The sequence below is a fragment of the Acomys minous genome (genome assembly GCF_964271855.1).
Source record: "Acomys minous genome assembly, chromosome: 19".
In the NCBI taxonomy this organism is placed as follows: domain Eukaryota; kingdom Metazoa; phylum Chordata; class Mammalia; order Rodentia; family Muridae; genus Acomys; species Acomys minous.
In genome coordinates, this window is record NC_140499.1 from 9,478,379 (window position 1) to 9,501,353 (window position 22,975).

At 44.7% G+C, this 22,975-nt stretch overlaps 1 protein-coding gene across 8 annotated transcripts in view; it reads left to right on the forward strand.

Annotated features, from left to right (window-relative positions):
• Positions 1–1,843: 1,843 nt before the first annotated feature.
• Positions 1,844–22,975, forward strand: part of PHC3 (polyhomeotic homolog 3) — a 73,698-nt gene continuing 52,566 nt past the window's right edge. For 6 of the 8 annotated variants that reach the window (XM_084769362.1, XM_084769364.1, XM_084769369.1 and 3 more), the window contains exons 1-5: positions 1,844–1,894; positions 5,797–5,959; positions 10,596–10,751; positions 14,580–14,657; positions 22,169–22,327. In XM_084769362.1, coding sequence (XP_084625488.1) covers positions 1,881–1,894; positions 5,797–5,959; positions 10,596–10,751; positions 14,580–14,657; positions 22,169–22,327 — 570 coding nt within the window. In that variant the 5' untranslated portion in view covers positions 1,844–1,880. Of the gene's footprint in view, positions 1,895–1,993; positions 2,252–5,796; positions 5,960–10,595; positions 10,752–14,565; positions 14,658–22,168; positions 22,328–22,975 lie in introns of those variants that run through there. The other 2 variants (XM_084769363.1, XM_084769368.1) reach the window with 2 other exon arrangements.

Here is a 22,975-nt window from a genome sequence, read left to right on the forward strand (position 1 = left end):
TGACAGTCCATATTCTGTATTTACCATGGATTCTTGCTCCAGGGGATCCTTTCAGCTTTAATACTCTGTGTTGCTATTACTCAGCACCTGGGGAGGATACGGTGAATTCTGCCACCCACATCTAACATAAGGAGATAAGACTGACAGGCCTGTGAGTGGCATGCTGATCATCTGCAAGAGTGGGTGAGAGGGAGCAGGCTACAGAAACATGTCCAATTTGCACAGTATCTACGTTAGTAAAGGTGTTTGGTGATAGCACATTCCTTTCAATAGAAGGCATCACAGCAAGAGGAATCGTAGGACGCTGAGGTCAGTGTGACGTTATCTCAGGAAACAGAAGGCATTGCTTATGATCAGTGTGCTTCTGCTCCTGTCAAAAGAGCTGAGATTTACTTACCTCCCGGGTCTATGAGCAAAGTCATATATTGTGTACGGTTGTCTACAAAATCTGTTCTTCAGAGTAAGACTACCTTGGATACACGTTTAATGTTTTATAGTTGTGGTCAATTTGTGTGTGTGTGTGTGTGTGTGTGACACAGTCTTCTTTTTTTTAAATTAGTTTATTTATTATCATGTATATACAGTGTTCTGCCTGCACATACAACTGCACACCAGAAGAGGGCATCAGATCACATTATAGATGGTTGTGAGCCACGATGTGCTTGCTGGGAATGGAACTCAGGACCTCTGGAAGAGCATTCAGTGCCCTTAACCTCTGAGCCATCTCTCCAGCCCAACGTGGTCTTATATATCCCAGGCTAGCCTTAAAATTCCTCTTGTTAGCCCTGAGAAAAACACCATTTCCATGACTCACTGATTAAGCCAGCTTTATCTAGACTGCCAGAAGGCTGCTTCACCCTAAGTCGGGATTTCAAAGAGCAGCCCCCTCACTGGCTTTTGAGGGCTCTCTCTGTCTCTGTCTCTCTCTCTTAAAAAAAAAAAAAAGGTTTATTTTATGTATGAGTGCTCCATCTGCACATGCACCTGTATGCCAGAAGTGGGCACCAGATTCTAGTACAGTTGGTTGTGAACCATGTGGTTGCTGGGGATTGAACTGGTGACTCCTGGAAGAGCAGACACAGTGCTCTTATCCGCTGAGCCACCACGCCAGCCCTTGAGGTCTCTTTTATAAGGTTTAGGGTTGATAGAAAACAGCTGTTGAGATAATTGGCTGTTAGCGCCTGGACAGAAGAGGGGGGTGGGGGGCGGAGACTCAGGGCTTGAGGCTGCATTAGTCTAAGAATACATCACGTGGAAGGGTGTTCAGGTGTTGAGGAGTTTAGCAAGATGAAGGAGCGGGTACACATTATGAGGTTAAAAGTTCAGCCCATGATAAAAAACATGGTTTGCAGGATACACTGGGTTTAGGAAATAGACTTGTTCTTGTAAGGTGTGGAGACTTAATGCGGTTCTTTTACAACAGTGTGGCTCCGGTATACAGCCCAGGATGACTTCGAATTTATTTCTCCTGCCTGCACTTTCCAAAGGGCCCCACCACACCTGGTTTATGTGGTGCTGGGTATTGACCCTAGGACTTCATGCATGCTTCTGCAAGCACTCTGTCAACTTCTTCATTTCTAGCGCTACGCAGAACTTTTTCTTTCCATTTTTGCCGCAGACCCTGGCCTAAAACAAAGATTCTAAGCAATAGAAATACAGACAGGGTGGCTGGGAAGGACCACTTATTACAGGGAGGGAAACACCAGCTTGAGGTGGAGAAGACTAGACCTCGCTGGCCTCACGTGACCTCAGCCCCCCCCAGCCCCCATCCCTGGGTAGCGCGGATCCCGCCCCCTACGCCTCCTGCGGGGAGGAGGGGGGCGCGTCGAAGAGGAAGGGGAGGCGCATGCGCACCCCGTGTTAGTGATGGAGGAGAGAAGATGGCGGAAGCGGAGTGAGTGACTTGCTGGTGACTGATGTCGTAACCGGGGGGTGCGAATGAGGGCAGCGACACGTCCCCCCGAGGGAGCTCTCAGGCCTCCGAGGCTGACAGTGCAGCGCCGAGGAGAAGAGAGAGCCACGGCCTGGTGGAGGAGCCCGGCCGGGGGAGGAGGAGGAGGAGGGGGAGGATGGCAGCTCCAGTCAGCCTCCCCTCGGGAGTGCGTATGGCACGGTCCGGCCCCGGGGCCGCGCGGCCTTAAGCGCACAGCTGCCTGGGGGAGACCCGGGCCTCCGCGGTCTCCCGGGACGGGACGCGAGCCCTGGGGGCCGCTCCTCCGGGGCTGTCATTGCAGCCGCGGGCCCCGGCGAGGTGGGCCGGGTCGGGCGGGCGAGCGGGAGGGCGGGCGCCGCCAGGCCTCCCCCCACGCTGGCTCCCGGTGGCCGGGTCGCCGTGCGGGGGAGCCGGGGTGGGGGGTGGGGGAACCGCAGGGAGCCGGGGTGGGGGGAGCCCAGGGAGGTGTGGGGCGCCAGCTGCAGCTCGGCCAGGCCGGCACGCCCCGGCCTTTCCTTGCAGTCCCGCTCCGGGCTCGCGCTGCAGCGGCGTGCCTGCCTCCCTCCCTGGGGGCCGCATTCCTGCGTCGCGCTGTGATGGTATGCTCAGTTAGCGACTTGCAACTTACTGGGTAGGCCTCTGGTGTGCCAGAGCCGAGCCGTGCAGATATTTCCGTGCCAAGGCCCCCGTGCACTGACCAGAAGTGTTCTTTTGTACCAGGCCTCAGTGCAAGGCGATGGTTTGGCCAGTTGCACTTAGCAATGTTTAGAATTAATGTCTAGTTCTCTGATCGTTTTTTTTTTTGCTTAGTCCGAACTACTTGCGGGTCGCGTGTGGGCTTGAGAGCACATCCAGCTGAGCAGAGTAAGACTCTGAAAGACTAGGGTTTACGCTGGTATTTTGGAAGTCATGACAGAGGATAATTTTGATCAAGATTTTACCTTACTGCTGATTGTGTGTAGTATCGAATAGGTACCATATGATACTGTGGTTTGCTCAACGGAAAGCAGTTACAAAATAGCAGAGAAAGATAAAAATGTACGAATCAACTTCTAATAAAAAGTGAGAGATCAGTCCCCTCTGTTTTTCTTTTCAGTTTTCTCGCTTGAGAATTGGAGATGTGAATTCAGGCTGGAGAAACCTGAGCTACATAGTGACACCCTGTTTTGGTTTAGAAAGAAAAATGTTCTTTTTACAGTCTTGTCAGTGAGGGCATGGGAATGTCAGTTGGTTCAACTTTTATTTCACAGGAGAAAAGACAGATAAGGAAAGAGGAAACTAGTAAAATCTCACGTGGGTTTCTGACGCTGGGGTGCCAACTACTTTGGTTTTAGTTTGTAACAATATGGAAGCTCTTAGAATTGACCTTAGAGGCTTGCATTTATTTAAAGTATAGAGTTCTTTTATTTATTTATTTACGGTTTATTATTATTATTATTTTTTTTCGAGACAGGGTTTTTCTGTGTAGCCTTGGCTGCCCTGGACTCACTTTGTAGATCAAGCTGGCCTGGAACTCACAGAGATCCGCCTGCCTCTGCCTCCTGAGTGCTAGGATTACAGGTGTGCACCACTACGCTGGGCAAGTATAGAGTTTTTATTGGGTGAAACTTTGTGCCACAACATCAATGACACAAGTTTGTAATATTGGAGGGAAAAGACTAGAAAATTTGATCAAATATGTACTTTCTTGGTTGTACATAGGAAAGTGAATAAATTATATCTTGTACCCCCACATTTTAGAGCAATCGCTGTGAAAAAAGATTTTTGTAAGGTTATAAGATGTTGCTTTGATTTGCTACATTATTTTCCTAAGTCGACTAATCTATTATTAAGCTGAACGGCTACTGCTAGAACTAGTAAGGACAGTGTTGCAGACTAATAAGGTATTGAGAGTTGAAAAAAGGTTAACTTAAAATTTTTATGTATATGGGTATTTTGCTGGCTTATATGTATGTGCATTATGCCATGGTATGTGCTTGGTCCCTCCGAGGCCAGAAAAGGACACCTGACCCCCAGGACTGGATTTCCTGGGGTTATGAGCTGCTGTGTGGGGGTGCTGAGCACCAAACCCAGGTCCTTTGCAAGAATAGCCGGTGCTCTTAACCACTGAATTGTCTTTCAGCCCCACTAACATATTTTTACCATCTTATTTTGAATTTTCATTTCTTTCTAAAATTATTTACTTTTATTTTATGCTCATTGGTGTGTGCTGGAAATTAGCCCTGTGTGCTCTGGAAGAACAGGCAGTTCTCTTAACCACTGAGCCATCTCTCTAGTCCCTAATTTTTATTGCTTATTTATTTATTTAGAGACAGGGTTTCCTGTGTGGCCCAGGCTGCCCTCTCATTTATTATGCAGCCAAGGATAACCTTGCCTAAGTGCTGGGATTGCATGGCTGTGTGCCCCCATACCAGGTTTCCTAAGACTTCATTTTAAACAACTGTATGGCAGCTACGGTTAAACTAGTCCTTATGAGTCTTCTCTAAAATATAGCTACGGATGACTCTGAGAGGGGAAGAGAAGGCTCAGGCCTTAGGTGCACTTGTTCCCGAAAAGGACCCGGGTTCAGTTCCCCATACTCACATGGTAGCTCCATAACTCCCATATGCATGTACACACACACACACACACACACACACACACACACACACACACACACACTCAGACATTGCTTAGTCGCCCCCCCCCTTAGGTTAATATCCTCTCACAGCCTTCCTTATCTTTTGGTTTCAAATCTTTTTTATTGAAAATTTTTTTTTCATATAACACATTTTGGTTATGTTTCTCCCTCTCCCAATTTCTCCTGGTTTCTTCCCACCTTCCCTACCTACCCAGCTTTATATTCTTTTTCTTTCTTTTTTTCTTTATATTTCTTTTCTTTCTGTTTGAAGACAGCCTGGATTACAGAGCGAGTTCCAGGACAGCCAGGCCTATACAAATATACCCTGTCTCAACAAAAAAAACAACAACAACAACAAAAAAAAAGAAAAAGGAAAAAGAAAACAGAAAACCACAGAACTCTCCCAAGAAAACCCCATTAACAACAAAAATCAAAATAAATAAGCAAGACTTAATTCTAGACAAAAATTGTCAAAACAAAGCAAAATCAAGCAGACTGCCCCCACAGAGTTGCTACTGAGTTCATTCTGTGCTGGCTGGCTATCCTGGCTGGGCGGGGAGGGGGTGGGGGTGGGGGTGGGGCAGGGGGGGCGGGGCTGCCCTGACCTGTGGGCTGGGGCAGCCAGTGAGGCTCCATTGGAGAGAGTTGATTCTCTTGTTGCCAATAGTGTCAGTTTCAGAGAGCTGTTTCTTCTTCCTCCTCTTCTTCCTCCTCCTCCTCCTCCTCCTCCTCTTCTTCTTCTTCTTCTTTTTTGTTTTGTTTTGTTTTGTTTTTTGTTTTTTTCAGATAGGGTTTCTTTCTGTTGTGTAGCCTTGGCTGTCCTGGACTCTCTTTGTAGACCAGGCTGGTCACAGCAATCTGCCTGCCTCTGCCTCCTGAGTGCTGGGGTTAAAGGCATGCGCCACCACCTCTTGGCTTCAGAGAGCTTCTTGACTGGGATTTCTCAGTCCCCCATTTCTCAAATCCCTCCCTTTTCACTAATGAAACATCAACTTCAACCTAGGCTCATCTCAGTTACTGCTCTGAGTCACTTGAATTTGGTTTAGCAGATAGGAACTATCAAATATTCTGTGTATGAGGGAAGGATGTTTCTCTTGTATTTGGGGATTATGTACTAGCTTTATTTTATTAAGGCCTTCCTGTAAGTTTAGATGCTTAACTGCTGCTTTCTTTGTTGTGAGTATTCACTAAGGCTCATAAGATTGGGCTTTTACCAATACTGATCCTTGGTGTTATTCACCAGATTTAAGGATCACAGTACCAGTATGGATAGTGAGCCAAACTCCGGAACATCTGTGTTGACGACAGCCAGCAGCACCACCACCACCACCATCACCACTTCCTCCTCTCGGATGCAGCAGCCACAGATCTCTGTCTACAGTGGTTCAGACCGACATGCTGTTCAGGTATTTCAGCTATATGCATGGGGAGGTTAAGTTTATAAGATTACATGACAGAGCTGAGCGTGGTGGTACACGCCTTTAATCCCAGCACTCAGGAGGCAGAGGCAGGTGGATCGCTGTGAGTTCGAGGCCAGCCTGGTCTACAAAGCGAGTCTAGGACAGCTCAAGGCTACACAGAGAGACCCAGTCTCGAAAAAACCAAAAAAAACAAAAAACAAAAACCAAAAAAACCAAAAACCAAAAAAAAAGATTACATGACAATAAATTATAATCGAATGTCCCTGCTGTAAGAGTGAAGATATCACTTGTGAGATATTTAGAATAGATGCGTTCCTGGCTTTTACTTTATATTTAAGCCTATAGGCTTGGAGAAAACTTTTTACATTCAGGCACTGTAGGCACAGTAAGCAGGAAGGTTCTCCTGCCTCTTGGGTAGAGAGGGAAGAGAATAGTTTGAAAGATTTTTGGTGTAATCACTTAGCTGAGGAAGTAAAATCGATTCGGTTGAACTTTATCCCACCAGAGACAATACGGTGCTGTCTTAAAAGACATGAGTGCTGTCGTCTCGAAGGCGCTTTGTTTGAACTCGGTTTTCATTATTCTCAATATCTGTGTGCCCTTGGGCGGAAGATATAATGATCTCTTTGAGTCCCAGGAAGCAGTGAAATGTGGACAACGCTGTGGACTTTGATCAGTTATTGGAGAATGAAGGGGACACCTAGAACTGTGTGCATCTCTAAGAAATCACAGTGGGGTCCATTGAACTGTTCTTACGTGCCAGGCACTTAGTGGATGCTTTCCCAGTGTGGACTATTCTGTTTAGTTCTCACCAGACCGCTATACAGTAGTAGTTTTACAAATGGGAAAAACCAGTGTTTTAAATAAGCTGAAGAATATTTCCAGGCTGGCATTGCTGGCAGGCTTTCTGACTTCAGCTCCTGCCATTAACTGCTCTGGGCTCTTGCTTCTTCTATATTACTTGCCTTCACTTTTCTAGGATTCTCAACTCTTTTTTGTTTGTTTGCTTGTTTATTTATATTTTATGTACATTGTTTTTTCCTGAATGTTTGTTTGAATGAGGGTGTCAGATCTCCTGGAACAGGAGCTACAGACAGTTGTGTGCTGCATGTGGTTGCCGGGAATTGAACCCGGGTCCTCTGGAAGAGCAGCCGGTGCTCATAACCACTAAGCCGTCTCTCCAGCCACGATTCTCAATTCTTATAACTGTATGCTTTTTTTTTCTTGTTTGTTTGTTTTTGTTTTTTGAGGCAGAGTTTCTCTGTGTAGCCCAGGGTGTCCTGGAACTCACTCTATAGACCAGGCTGGCCTTGAACTCAGAGATCTGCCTGCCTCAGCCTCCCCAGTGCTGGGATTAAAGGCATGTACCACCACTGCCAGGGTTGCAATTGCATTTGTTTTTGTTTTTGGGTTTTGGGGGTTTTTTTGTTTTTGTTTTTCGAGACAGGGTCTCTCTGTATAGCCTTGACTATCCTGGGCTCACTTTGTAGACCAGGCTGGCCTCGAACTCGCAGTGATCTGCCTGCCTCTGCCTCACAAGGGCTGGGATTAAAGGCGTGCACCACCGCCCGGCTGTAATTGCATTCTTTAAAGTTTTGTTTTGTTTAATCTTTTTTTTAAGTGCTGGGATGAAAATGTTCTTTTATAATTGCATTCCTCACAGTTTGTGCTGTACTCCCTGTTCCTGTTCTTTCCTGGTAGATATTCTGGTGTAAGGACTATTTAACTCTTCTATGGTTTCGAATTTAGTTCTGAAGTCATTACAGAGAACTGTTGGAGACCTAGTCAGCTCAGCAGAAATTCAAACTTGAATGCACAATCTGTTTCTAATGTCTTTTTTATCTGTGGTGAGTGATAAATGGGAGAATATTATATTAAAGAACATACAAGCGGTATGATATTTGTCAGTGCCATTTTTGTCATTTTCACTTAAGCTGGATAAATTAATAAATGAAATGTCGCTAGAGACATTGCAGGTGCTAATATGTCCCATAAGAAGCTCAAAGTAGCTATTGCAGGACACTGAATCACGTCATCGAGAGTGTTTCAAAGGCACACTCACTGAACGACGTAAGGAGTTCTGTAGCTTTCAAGCCTTCCTTTTAGTCGTGGGGATTTTCTGTACCCCGGTTTCGGTAGCGAAACAAAGAAAGAGTGGTTTGCTGTGCCTTTAGCTTGTAGTTGCCATATGAGGTAACTGGTAGTGAGTAGGAGGCCGTGCTGACACAGGACGTTAGTAGGTTGACAGAAATAGACATCAAGTCAGTTATCCACTTGTGATTGAGTTTGAGCTTTGGGAGTTTTGTTACGGAGTTTGAAGACCACATATGGATTATCTGACCAAAGAGAAACACTGTGGTTCTGAGTCATTTAGTCATTTAGTGTTGCATCCAGAGTCTGTTGCTGTGAGCAATGTGCTAGGAATCTGTGAGAAGAGTGCAGCGGGAGAGAGAGGGGCACACATGCAGGTGAAGAGCACCGCATGGGCCTGTGAGTAAGGGATGCAGGGTGTGATGCCTGAGGTCCTGAGGTCCCCTGCCTCCTACACTCCTCCATCAGAACTTAAACTCTGGTGTCTGTGCTGCAGGCACAGTGGCGTGAGGAGGCGCCTTCACTTGCCGCTCAACAGATGGAGGGTTCTTCTATTATCTTTTTAGAAATTTTGACCTCTGTTTAGGCTCAGATTTTACATCTGTTAATAATTACTATAATTAATTATTTTTATGTGTTTATTTTTTAAAAACATTCTTATTAATTTTTTGGGATTTATTTGTGTAAGAGTGTTTTGCTTGCGTATGTGTGTGTGAACCAAGTGTGTGCAGTACCCATGAAGGCTGGAAGTTCCTCCAGGACTGCAGCTGTGCACGGTTTGAGCCACCATGTGCATGCTGGGAACTGAATCTGGGTCCTCTGGAAGAGCTGAGCCAGCTCTCCAGCCCTGCATGTATTTTTAAAGTGTGCATTCTGTTTGCATGTATGTATGTGTAGCGTGTGCGCGCCTGTTGCCTGCAGGGGCAGATGGCCTGGAGCTGCCGCTGCAGGCGGGAGTGAGCTGACTGCCACATGGGCACGGCAGCCATATTCAGGAGGGAGGAGAGGGCCAGCTCCTAAAGTTGACCTCTGACCTCCACACATGCCATGGACACCAATACACACACAGATGTATTTTTAGAAATGATTGCAAGTATTCCTATGTGGAAACAGGGAATTGGATAATTTTTAAAAATTAAAAAAATTTGAGTCATTTTAAAAGAGAAGTACGCTTTTAATTTTATGTAATAGTTAATATAATACTCACTGTAGGACTTTGAGATATGTATAGAAAGACCAAAGCAGTCGTCGCTGATGTACTCACCTTATTATCTCCTTGACTAGCTCAGGAATTTTTTGTTTGTCTGTCTGTTTTTTCCCGTGATAGGGTTTCTCTGTGTAATAGCCCTGGCCGTCCTGGACTTGCTTTGTAGCCCAGGCTATCTTCAATCTCGCAGAGATCCATTTGCCTATGCCTCCCAAGTGCCGGGATTAAAGGATTGTCCCACCACACCCGGCACATATGTCAGGAACTTTAAGACTAAATAGTATTCTACTCAAAATGATTTTCTTCATCTTGTGAAGTATGACTACTACTACTACTTACTACTTACTACTTTCTTTCTTTCTTTCTTTCTTCCTCCTCCTCCTCCCCCCCCCCTTTTTTTTTTAAGACAGGGTTTCTCTGTATAACAGTCTTGGCTGTCCTGGACTCCCTTTGTAGACCAGGCTGGCCTCGAACTCACAGAGATCCATCTGCCTCTGCGTCCCAGTGCTGGGATTAAAGTCACTAGGTATATCTGTACATTAAATTTAAAATTCAAGTTCAGTTTAAAGCTAAAACCTCCTTCTTTACTCTAGCCGTTTTTATGTACTTGCTAGACACGTGGTTGGGGGTCATTGCATTTGTCTGTATTACTGTTTATAATGGCTACATGGTGAAGCTATTCTTTATACATGTGCCCTGACGTCTGCCAAGCTGTATACAGAAAGTCTATACAGCTCAGATTCTTACTTCTTGTGTAGGAGGGTTTATTTTCCTAGTCAGTAGTAGTAGTCTTTTGGAGCTCTGTCCACCAAAGGTTGTAAATTGCTATAACTGTTTAATTGTAAGTTTATTTGACCTCTAATAATACTTATGACTTCCTAACATATCTATCCCATTCTACTTTAAATGAATGATCTGGGTAATTTAATTTGTATAACAAGAAAATCCTAGTGATATGCACCAATAGGCTAGTGTGTCAGTATGCTTCATGTCATTGAGTATTAAAGTCGTCAAACCTTAAGCTGTCACTTTCTTTTTTTTTTGGTTTTTCGCGACAGGGTTTCTTTGTGTAGCCTTGGCCATCCTGGACTCACTTTGTAGACCAGGCTGGCCTCAAACTCACAGCGATCCGCCTGCCTCTGCCTCCCGAGTGCTGGGATTAAAGGCGTGCGCCACCACATCCGGAAGCTCGTGGTTAAGTTAATGGTGGCAGGAGTTATAATAGTAGAGCCGGTGCTCCACGTGTGTGTGAACCTCAGCACCGGACGCTAACAGACCAGGCTGCCATGATGGTTTCACAGAGGCTCCCTTCCCTTGTCGCAGGTGATTCAGCAGGCTCTGCATCGCCCCCCCAGCTCCACGGCGCACTACCTTCAGCAGATGTACGCGGCTCAGCAGCAGCACCTGATGCTGCACACGGCTGCTCTGCAGCAGCAGCACCTCAGCAGCTCCCAGCTCCAGAGCCTCGCTGCTGTGCAGGTGAGAACAGGGGCCACACTCCCCGGGACTACTCACGGGAGCGCTCGCCGGTGCCCTGGAGGACATGGCTTATAGGCTGGCAACACAAGCTCATCAGGAGGAGAGCTCTGTCTAAGTTGTTCTATAGATGGTGTGTTTTTGTCTCCAAAATTTTAGGTGAAACATTGAATACTTAAGGTTATATGAGTTATATTTTTTAAAAGCTGAAGCTAAGTTTCTGTTTTCTTTTTTTGTTGTTGTTGTTTTGTTTTTTCGAGACAGGGTTTCTCTGTGTGGTCTTGGCTGTCCTGGACTCACTTTGTAGACCAAGCTGGCCTTGAACTCACAGCGATCCACCTGCTTCTGCCTCCCGAGTGTTAGCATTAAAGGTGTGTGCACCCATGCCTGGCTAGTTTCTGCGGGTTTTTTTTTTTTTTTTTTCTGTTTTCTGAGACAGGGTTTCTCTGTATAGCCTTGGCTGTCCTGGCTCCCTTTGTAGACCAGGCTGGCCTTTTTTTTTTTTTTCTTACATAGGCATTTTATACTCATTAAAGAGCATAAACTGGATAAAATTTCCAGCAGTAGATGAAGTAGAGTTGTTCATACTTTATTTTAGAGGTGGTCATGTGGCAACACACAGGTGTGTGTGCATGTATGTATGTGTACCTTTCTAAAATCTGAAATTAGTCCTATCAATAACTTAATTTTATTTATTTTTTAATTAAACATTTTTTATTTTTTACTTATACATTTATATTATTACACATATATGCAATTAACTACCTATATATAGCAAGAAGAACCATGACCCAATCAGGAGTTATATAAATGCTACATTTGTAGTGTTTTAATAACTTAATTTTATGATTAAATGTTTTTTATTTAAAAAAAAGAAACTCAGCCTAGTGGGCACATCTTTAATCCCAGGTTTTGGGAGGCAGAGGCAGGTGGATCTCTCTGAGTTTGAGGCCAGCCTGGTCTACAGCCAGGGCTATACAGAGAAACCCTGTCTCAAAAGGAGAACAAGAAAAAAAGAAAAAGAAAACAAGCCAATATATTTTTTAAATTAATATGTACACTTTTAAGTTTTTGTGAATTTTGTTGTTACTCTTAAATCTTACCAGAAAATAATCTTAATTCATAGAACGTGAAAAAATTATTTCTTTATCCATAGATACCAGCCTTCTTTTCTCTTCTTTCTTTCTTTGTTTTTTTTGTTTTTTTGAGACAGGGTTTCTCTGTGTAGCCTTGGCTGTCTAGGACTTGCTCTGTAGACCAGGCTGGCCTCTTCAAACTTAGAGATCCACCTGCCTCTGCCCCCCAAGTGCTGGGATTACAGCCATGTGTCACTGTATCCAGCTTTACTTCTTTTCAATAGTGCATTTTAATTTTTTTTTAAGACAGTGTCTTCTTACTATATAGCCCTGGCTTGCCTAGAGGTCGCTGTCGAGGCCAGGCTGGCCTCAGCCTCACCGAGACCCACCTGCCTCTGCCTCCCAGTGCTGGCATCAGGGGTGTGTTCTACTGTGCCAGCTTCAGTAGTGAGCTAAAAATAATATCTTAAGTAGCAGTTGTATTTATGGTTTGAGGATATTGAGACCCACTGGCTGTTGATATAGTGCAAGTTTCAGCGCCGGCTGTCCTGTACTCACTCTGTGGATCCATCCGCCTGCCTCCGCCTCCTTAGTGCTGGGATTGAAGTCATGCGCCGCCGCCACCCAGCTGCTTTATCTTTTTTAACAAAATTATTCATGGTTTAGGTGTGTTGTGTGTGGTCATACATGAGTGTGAGTGTGTGCCCACGTGTGCACATGTGGAGGCCAGAGCAGGATGTAGGTGTCTTTCTTGGCTGTCTTTGTCTGCAGCACTCCCACCTGACTCAGGAACCGGAAGTCCCCTGTTTCAGCTAGGCCGCAGCTTGCAGGGCTCCCTGCCCTTGTCCTGCAGTGCTGCACTGAGAGGACTCTGGCGCTGTGCCTGGCTTTTGTGTGAGTGCTAGGACTCACACTCGGCTGTCCTCAGGTGCCTGCCGAGCAGGTGTCGCTGCCCACAGAGCCATCGCCCCAGCTCTTAGTTTCATTTTCATAATGGTGGAGTAGGACTCCACTTCAAAGTAACAGCACAGTGAGACTGGCGGTGAGTTGTTCTTACAGTCTGGAGAGTGGTCTGCCATAGTCATAGTGTTTGCCTTTTAGTTTTCCAGACAGTTTCCCTGTGGAGACCTGGCTGTCCTAAAACTCACTCCGTAGACCAGGCTGACCTTGAACTCAGATCCGCCTGCCTCTGCCTCCTGAGTGCTGGAAGTTAAAGGCACGTGCCACCTGGCAAGTTTTTTGTTTTGAATGGATGAATTTATTAAGTAGATAGCAAGTGAAAGTAAAAGAATAGATAAATAGATAGAAAGAAAAACGTTATCAGGTCAGGTGCCCAAAACAGCCAGCAGTGCAGCCCCACTGAGGCAGTCATTTGGAGTTCCTAACAGAGTACCCAGGATGGAGCAATGTCCTCTCAGGCAGGGCCTCCAAGCACCAGCACAGGCAACAGCAGAGAAGTAATCCCATCCAACCAGGGGCCTGCAACTGGGGAAGGCCTGTTAAGGTGGCGAGCTGGAGTTCCCGGTGGCTGTGCCCAGCAGTGTCGCTTTGGGTAAGGCTTTCAGGTAACAGAACGCACAGCAGTGTACAGAGATAAAATCATCACTTGCTGCTTCCAACCACCAGCAAAACCCAACCGGAACAGGAGGCGGCTGGCTAGAGTTTCCAGCCGAGCTTTCCCAGCATGCTTGCGCTCTACCCCCCCACCCCCCTTCCCACCAGGCCTGAACTTCCAGCCTTTTCTCTTTTATTTTACTATTTGCTCATTGAAAGACGTTACTGTGTGTTTATGTTGTGTGCGTGTTTGTGTGCACACCTGTATGCCAGTGCCTGTGGGGGCCAGAAGACAGCATTGCTCCCTGCATCCGGAGTCACAGGCACTTGTGAGCCACCTGCCGTAGATGCCGGGCCTCCAGCTCTGGTCATCTGTGGTGGTAGCTTTCTTAACTGCTGAGCCATCTCTCAAGCCCCAGCGCACGGACATTGATGTCGTGGGGTAGACAATAATAATATCAGATGGGAATGGCTTAACTTGTAGCTGTTTTCCAGGACACGATGTTTTCTTCTTGGACTGTTTTGCTTCTTTCCTTCCTCTCTGTCACAGAGTTAGTGGCGTCCAGCCAGTCCCCAGGCAAGAGGTCTCAGTAGATAAACATGCTTGGGGCTGAAGTTGGCCGGGGGAAACAGCCGGCAGTTGTAGCGCTACCTGCTGAGTGAGTTCTGATAACATATGACAGTTTATCAATATAATTACATTATGGGAGTGCAGCTAACTAAACACCTTAGGGGACTCAGAGCGTGAGGGCCCTGCTGCTAAGCTTGGCCACAGATCTCATGAACTGAGTTTGGTCCCTGAGGCCCACGTGGCAGAAGCTGTGTTCTGTGAGGCACATGTGTATAGTAACGCAGATAAACACATAGAAACAAGAAGTAAGACTAGCAGGGGAGGGATTTGTTTTCAAAGAGCTTTGCTCTTTCTCTTTTAAAAAAATGCTCAGGATCAAGCTGTGTTGACTATAAATGATTTGTTTCTTACATGGACTTTAGAATTTTTATTGCAGTTTCATATCAATGTGGCTCCAGGAAGTTCTGCTTGTTTGTTTTTCCCCCTGCCATGTTTTCTGTAGACTGTCAAGCAGTCAAAACAGAAGGGAGAAAACGGTGTTTGACAACTAGCTGTCTCTGTCAAGCTTCTGACAACTCAAGGAAGTTACCTTCATGTTTTTTACATATTACAATAGTTTTGTTATTTTAGGCAAGTTTGTCCAGTGGAAGACCACCTACATCCCCTACAGGAAGTGTCACGCAACAGTCAAGCATGTCGCAGACATCTGTGAGTACCTAACATTTCTCCTGATTTAACTTTTTTTTTTTTAATGGTTTTTCGAGATAGGGTCTCTCTGTGTTAGCCTTGGCTGTCGTGGATTCGCTTTTGTAGACCAGGCTGGCCTCGAACTCACAGCAATCCACCTGCCTCTGCCTCCCAAATGCTGGGATTAAAGGTGTGCGCTACCACGCCCAGCTGTTTTGGTTTTTTGAGATAGAGTTTCTCTGTGTAGTCTTGGCTGTCCTGGATTCACTGGCCAGCCTCGAACTCACAGCAATACTCCTGCCTCTGCCTCCCAGAGTGCTGGAACTACAGGCGTGCGCCACTGCACCCTCCCTGATTTAACATTTTTAATGGTTGTTTTCTAAAAGTAAAGTTAGTATCATGAAGCTGCTGTTGAGCTAATGAGTGCCTGGAAATGGTAAAGTTGCAGAAAAACTTGTAAAAATCTGAGATTTTTAAAAAGACTGATTTTTATTATGTTTATGTGTTTGTCTGTTCATGAATACGTGCTTGTATACGTAGGCGTGTAAGGATGCTGGAGACACCAGAGCCATGTGGAGTTAATGTTACTATACCCTGCCCATTTTAGGTGTTGGGAATTGGAGTCCAGTCCTCTGCGAGATTAGCCATCCTTAGCCATCAAGTTTTGCCCAGCTCTTGAAAACTTGAGTGTATTCTTAGGATTATGTTTAGATGTCTTGAGATTCTCAATTCTTTCAGTTTTCAGAATTGATGGGAACCCTACAGTACTAAAAAAACCCACTAAAAGCCCTGTCATATCTTTGAAGGACTAAAAAATTAACAGTAAAACACACACACACACACACACACACACACACACACACACACGCGCACACACACACACGCACAATTAATGCAACTCATTCTAAGCCAGACAGTACTGTACCTGGGAGTATGCCAGGACTGTGAGAGGCTGGTTGGGTAAGAGACATGGGAAGAGAAAGTGGATGATGGATGCCAGGTAAGAGGAGCACAGTGCATCCTGTTTGTTTTGTTGACTGTGCTGGGTAGCCAGCTGCTCCACAAGTGGTTTGATGAGAAGCATATTGTGATGGCTAAAGTAGCTTACAAAGCTCTGGTGAATAATGGAGGGACCAGAGCTCTCCAGGTAGTAATACTGGGCAGTGGGTCAATGGCAGGCAGATTTCTGTGACTTCAAGGTCAGCCTGGTCTACAGAATGAGTTTCAGGACAGAAGGAAGAAGGAAGGAAGGAAGGAAAGAAGGAAGGAGGGAGGGTGGGAGGGAGGGAGATTCTTGTCTCATACAGTATACATCAGCAACCAGTTTCCCTTATCTTTATTCCTCCCAGCTCTGCCCTGCCCCTAGCTCACCTCTCCCCTACACCCACTCCCCTTCCATTTCCCTTCAGAAGAGAGCAGGCCTCTAGGAGGCAACAGCCAAACAGAACAAAACAGTAGGATAAGGAAAAGCCTTCATACCCAGGTCTTTGCACCGGCTTTCATCTGCTGCTGGAGGAAGCCTCTCTGATGACAGCTGGGCAAGGCACTGATCTATAAGCATAGCAGAATATCTCTAGTAATCATTTCATTCTGTCTGTCTGTCTGTCTATCTATCTATCTATCTATCTATCTATCTATCTATCATTTGTCTGTCTGTATTGTTCTACTCTGCTTCTCTGGGTGATCCAGTCTCAGGTTTCTGGCAGTGTAGGGCACAGACTCCCTCTTGTGGCATCACCCTCAAGTTAAAGCAGACATTGGTTGGCCACTTCCCCAAGTTCTGCACCACCTACTATCTTAGCACATCTTGCCGGAAGGCCTGATTGTTAGTCAGAGGTTTTGTGTCTGGGTTGGGGTCACATTTCTCCTTTGGTAGCCTGCAGATTACCTTCTCATGCCAAAGACACTAGAACGTAGTGTGAAGGCTTCGTGCAGGCACCGGCTCAACTCTCTGCATTCATTGAGGTATATAGATGTTGTCTTTGGCAGTGGCGCCTCACTGTCAGTTTTTGGAACTCGACCCTCTGTCCTAGTAACTGCTTGGGTTGTTTAACTGAGAATACGACACGGCCCCACCACTAGAAGCCTTGCCTGGCTGCAGAAGGTGTCTTTGTGGTCTGGGTTACCTCACTCAGGATGATTTTTTTCTAGTTCCATCTATTAATTTGCCTGCTAATTTTATGATGGCCTTTTTTTTTTAAACAGCTGAGTAATATTCTGTTGTGTAAATGTGCCTATTTTAACCACTCATTGGTTGAGGAATATCTAGGTTGTTTCCAGATTTTGGCTATTATGAGTAAAGCTGACGTGAACATAGTTGAGCAAATGTCTTTGTTGTATGGTGGAACATCTTTTGGAGCATGTAGTGTCACTTGAGTTTTTGATCTTAGCCTTCTGATGGGTGTAAGATGAATCTCAGATTTGTTTTGATTTGCATTTCCCTGATGACTAAGAAGTTGAGCATTTCTTTAAGAGCTTCTCAGCCCCCTGAGATTCTGTCGTGAATTCTGTTTAGATCTGTACGCCATTTTAGATATCTAGTTCCTTGAATTCTTTATATATTCTAGATATCAGCACTTCGTTGGCTATAGGTTGGTGAAGATCTTTCCCCAATCTGTAGGCTGCTGATTTGTCCAATTTACCGTGTCCTTTGCCTCACAGAAGCGTTTCCATTTCATGAGGTCCCATTTATTAATTGTTGGTCTTAGAGCCTGAGCTGCTGGTGCTCTGTTCAGGAAGTTGTCTCCTGTGCCGATGAGCTCAAGGTTCTTCCTCATTTTCTCTTCTATCAGGTTCAGTGTGTCTGTTTTTTGTTTTTTTTTTTCTTGTTTTTTTTGAGATAAGGTTTCTCTGTGCAGCCTCCTGGACTTGTTTTGAAGGCCAGGCTTGCCTCGAACTCACAGAGATCGCCTACCTCTGCCTCCCTGAGTGCCACTGCACGTGGCTAGTGTGTCTGGTTTTATGTTGCGGTCTTTGATCATGTTTCTTCCTTCTTCCAATTCCTAACAGGTCCTCCCCCACATCCCTAACCACATCTCTCTTTCCAAAAAAACCCACCAAACCAAACCATCGCCAACAGCGAATAGAACTGCTAGAATAAATAATTAAAAAGACAACAACCCACAAAAATGAAAATCAAAGCAAAATGAAACAAAAGTCCACAAAAATATGACTGAGTTCCTTTTGTGTTGGCTGGGTACTCCTGGGCATGGGGATACGATGTGTTTGTTTGGCCTCTGTAGGCACTGCCCTCACCAGCAGTCCTCCTCCAATACACACACACACACACACACACACACACACACACACACACACACACACATATAATTAAAAGAATTGTTTGTTTGTTTTTGAGATTGAATGTCTCTGTGTAGTTTTGGCTGTCCTGGAACTTTACTCTGTAGACCAGGCTGGCCTTAAACTCACAGGAAGCTGCCTGCCTCTGCTTCCTGAGTGCTGGGATTAAAGGCACACACCACTACTGCCCAGCTAGAAATCTATTTTTTTAAAAAGAAAATTGAAGTTATGAAAATGTTCAGTGATATGATTATAAAAGGTCAGTTGCATGGATGTGTGTTTTCACATTAAGTTCTGTGATTGCCTAGTGATGAATTTAGGGCAAGTAAACCGCTTAACTTGCCAACACTCCAAGCTTTTGTGATATTGTCTATTTAGAATTTTTCTGTTTCTGTTTTTAGTTTTTCTCCATCCAGATGTCCCTACATTTAAATTGAGGAGAAAAGATTCAGTAAACCATGAGATGGACTGAGTTGTGTCTCCCTCAGTTGATAATGTGCTGGAAATGTAACCCATGTTGTTACACTGGACAGAGACTGTGCAGCAGTGAACTGACTTAGAGTTAAGCGAGGCTTCAGGGCGGAGCCCTCCTAGGAGAGAGCTGTGTCTGTCAAAGAGGAAAAGACTTGGAAAAATAAGTGTCTGTTTTTGAAGTTCATGGTGCTGGGCCTGAGTGCACATTGAGTGCACGGGCCCTGCCCTAAGTTTGTTGCTGCTGCTCAAGTTGTTGGGCTGTGGTGTTCTGTTATGGTAGACTATGGCAGAAAAGCTTTGCATCTTAAAGCTAGCCAGACACATCAGTTTTTGAAATATTCAATAATAGTTGTATTTGAAGAGAGGATCTTATTAAATAGTTTGAGTACCTGTGATTTAGATATTAATTTATGGCTCTTTCAGGGTTTCCTAAGTTGGTTACATGTATGATAAAGATATGTGTGTCCATTACATTGAAGGGCGAATGGGAGAAATAATGAGCACCAACTAGAATGTGCAATAGATAATTTTAATGTGTGTGTGTGTGTGTGTGTGTGTGTGCGCGCGCGCGCGTGTGTTAGCCCTGGCTGTGCTAGAGGTAGCTCGCTAGACCAGGCTGACCTTGAACTTACAGAGATCTGCCTGCCTCAGAGTGGCCATCCAGCAAGCCCAGGCACCTTCCCAGTGCTGAGATTATAGGTGTGTGCTACCAGGCCCACCTTTCCCTTATGCTGGTACTGGGACCAAACTCAGGTCCTTACCCGTGTGTGACAAGCGCTTTACTGATTGAACCATTTCTTCAGCCCATATTTCAGAACTTTTCATGCCAGCGTGCTGTCAGGCACAGGGCTGGATTCCAAAAGTTCAAAGAAAGCAAAGGTGTTAGAGCATGCTGTGAGGGTAGGGACAGGTAAATCGTCAAGGGGCATTATGGCGAGCACTCTGTTTGGTGGAACATTTTCTTGAGGCTTCCTTGTACTGAGACAGTGGTGACCAACGTGAATCCTCAGTGTGAAAGGACATTTCTGTTTCATGCCTTTTGTAATTATTTTAACAAGGATCTTGTATTAAATACTTTTTACGAAATTTGAAAACAAGGGTGATGGTTTTCAGAACTTTAGCTGCTAAGCCTGAAAGTGCAGCGTGCCAGACTGCAAAGACTGAAAACAAATACCTACTTCATCATCAAAGAGAAACAGAGCAGCAGTAACAAGGGTTAGAACTGGGGCTGGGCAGGGAGCCGTGACATGCTAAAAGGACAAAAGTCACCCTCCACTGGCCTTGTAATGGATTGTGTGAGTCACCTATCAAGGAATTTCAGATGCTGCTTTGAGGAAACTGACACGTTAATACAGAAAACCAATTCACGGCTTCATCAGAGAAAGTTAACATTAAAGTTTAAAACAAAAAATGTAACACAAATCCTAGAACTGAATGATACATTGGAAAAAGGAAGGAAGGAAGGAAGGAAGGAAGGAAGAAAGAAAGCATGAAGAGCAAAACTAACCAGGCAAAACAAGAATCTGTGGATTTTAAAACACAGCCCAGCATGGACGCCTGTGCACTCTAGGCATGGCCTAGCACCAGACAGGAACCTTTTGCTGGGAGCCTTTGAAGCCCCATCTTTGCTGCTGAGCTTTGTATGGAATTCAAGACTTTGCAATCAGCTGGTGGTGATTTGGCCAAAATGCCCGTTATCTCACAGAGGATATGAGTTCTATCTAGTGCTTGCAGGTTGAAAGACTTAGTCCATGGGTACCAGCCTAGAATGCGGGGCCAGGAGGGTGTGCCTTGGGCTGGGCTTTGCTTAGCTCTCTGTGCTGTGCTGCTGAGCCTCCGGGAGGGGTAAGAGGTAAGGCAAAGGGTCCTCCTACTCTGCAGCAGCATCTTTTCTTCCTGTCCTCTCACCTTGGGTCTCATGAAGGGAATTTCATGTGTGGATGCTTCAGGCTGATTTTCCTCTGGTGAAAGATCACTGGAGAGCATGCTCCACCATTTTCTTCCATCAGATGTTAATGTATTGGATTGTATTACGGGCTTTTCAGGGAGCGTGAGTTTGTATTTTATACCTGCACATGGCAAACGCCTGAAATCTTGAGTCTCATTGGTGTCTTCCTCCACCCTTCAGTATGCCAGGGCAGCATGCAAGAGCTTCCTAGCTGCTGCTTAGAAGAGACAAGTGCAGCCTTTTCATATTGATCAGACTTTCTCAGGATCTTGTCTCAAAATAGAGATTTGACTTTCAGCTTTACAGTGTAACAGGCCAGACGCGGACACTCCATCTCTGTGGGCATAATAAGCCTAGAGTTCCCTTGGTGTCAGTTGTTGCTTTCATGTCTGGGTTTGGGTTTCTTTCTTTGAAAACAATAAAAGAAAAAAAGCAGCTTTATGTACGATCCCTGGGCATTTCCCCGCCTGCTCTCTGGCTTACTGTAACCGCATTCTCATTTTCATATGGACAGAGCATCTGAGAGTGCCTTTCAGCACATGGGTGTGTATTCACTTGCTGAATTACAAGTCTAATATTTCTTAATTTCATTTTCTGCTTTGTTCCACAAAAAGGACTTAAGGTGAGGTTGAGCTGTATTGTCCTGTTTGCAACTTAAGAATGAATGATGTGTGGACAGGAGCAGTACGTGAGTAGGAATGGGAAAGACAAAGGGTTTGTGTCTCTTCCTGTTCTCCACCTTCCCTTTGCATTTCCCCTTCACAGATCCAAGCAGGTTGCCACTTTCTGATGGTTTTCCAGGGATTTACTAGGCTACACACTCATCTTTACTCTTCTGAGCTAGGATCTTATGTAGCTCAGGCTGCCCAGCAACTTAAATGTTTCCTAACAAAGACTCACCAAGAACAAGTAGTCCTCGTGCCTCAGCCTTTCCTGTGCTGGGGTTACAGGCTTGTGCCACCCTTCAGCCACATACTAATTTCCTCCTATTTCTTTCTTTCTTTCTTTCTTTTTTTCTTTTTTTTCTTTTTGTTTAGACCAGATCTCTTGTACCCTAGGTTGGCCCAAGGCTGGCTTTGAACCCATGGGTCTCTCAGCCTGTTGAGTGCTGGGTTACATGAGTCACCACATCTGCTTTCCAACTAATTCTTAAGCAGGGACATTAAGCTTTAAAGTGTTAACACACTAATTTTGTAGCCAATATTCAGGATTTTTCCATCTGTTTTACAGGTAGCAATTTTATTTTCTTCTGCTTTTAGTTAAAACATTACACTAATTTTATGTTACCTGCATGCTCTTTGTATTTGAATGGATTATTTGTGTTTTAATTTTTATTTACTTTAGAAGTTCCTCAAGATGTGACAGTGTGACAAAACAGTGTTTTAAAGTTAGAATTTTAAAGTTATTTACTCATGGAATGTTAAAATTATTGAACATTAGTCCTAATTTCAGGGAGGTAGTAGTTATTACATTTTAAGATGTTACAAGTCTTTCCCCGCCCCACCCCCGGGCCCACCAGGACATATTTTCTCTGTTTAGCCTTGGCTGACCTGGAGCTCACTCTGTGGACTCACAGAGATCCGCCCAATGCTACAAGTCTTCCTGAAGTGTGGATATGTTTAAGAGTTGTTTCAGCTACTAAGCAGGCTCTGCTGTTTCTGCTTATGTGTGAGCAGTTGCCCAAAGTGAAGGGTTCTGTCAAAGGTCAAAGCCTCCTTTGAGGCTTCCACTGTTGCCTGCCTAGCTCCATCGTGGTGGAACTGAGGAGCACAGAGGTAAAGGAAGCATTGACCTGCTGTGTTTTCTCCCTTAGATCAACCTCTCCACATCGCCTACGCCTGCTCAGCTGATGAATCGTTCGCAGGCTTCCAGTTCGACCAGCGGCAGTATTACCCAACAGACCATGCTACTGGGGAGCACTTCTCCCACCTTGACGGCCAGCCAAGCCCAAATGTATCTCCGCGCTCAGATGGTAAGATGCACGGTGGTAACAGCTGTTAGCGTCTAGGAAGTGCGGAGTTCAAATGTTTCTGGACTTGATGCGATGAACCGTTGTTAATATTTAACAGGTGTGTGTACATGTGTTTAGCCTTTGTACATTTATAAATGTGCATAGAAATTCCACCTTGAATTAGGCCTTTTTGCTTTAAAAATATTTTTTGATACTGAGTTATTGATTTTAAGAACTTTTTTCATATTTTGATATCTCTACAACTGAAGAGCTTTCTATAACTGATGCCATAGTTTTAGTACCTATGGTGATGTATAAAATAATTTATTCTGTTGACATAGAAGATTTGAAGAAATAGTTGGAAATATTAAAAACAGTTTTTAACTGTAGGTAAAAATTTGTCCTAGGGTCTTCTTGAATTTGGATTGGAGTTCTAATACTTTTTCAGATAGCTGATGGCTTTGATTGTTATTGTCTCAAATTTTGTAATGTTGCATTCTTATGTGTACTTCAATTTTTTTATTAATATAAAATTGTTAATTGATCATTCTATAGTTAGGTACCTACTGATTTCCTGACTTAATTGAACTTTTTTTTAAAGGAACGTAGACATTGGCTGGCACAATTTTGTACAAAGTTAGACAAATGTTTTAGCACATGTATGTGTTT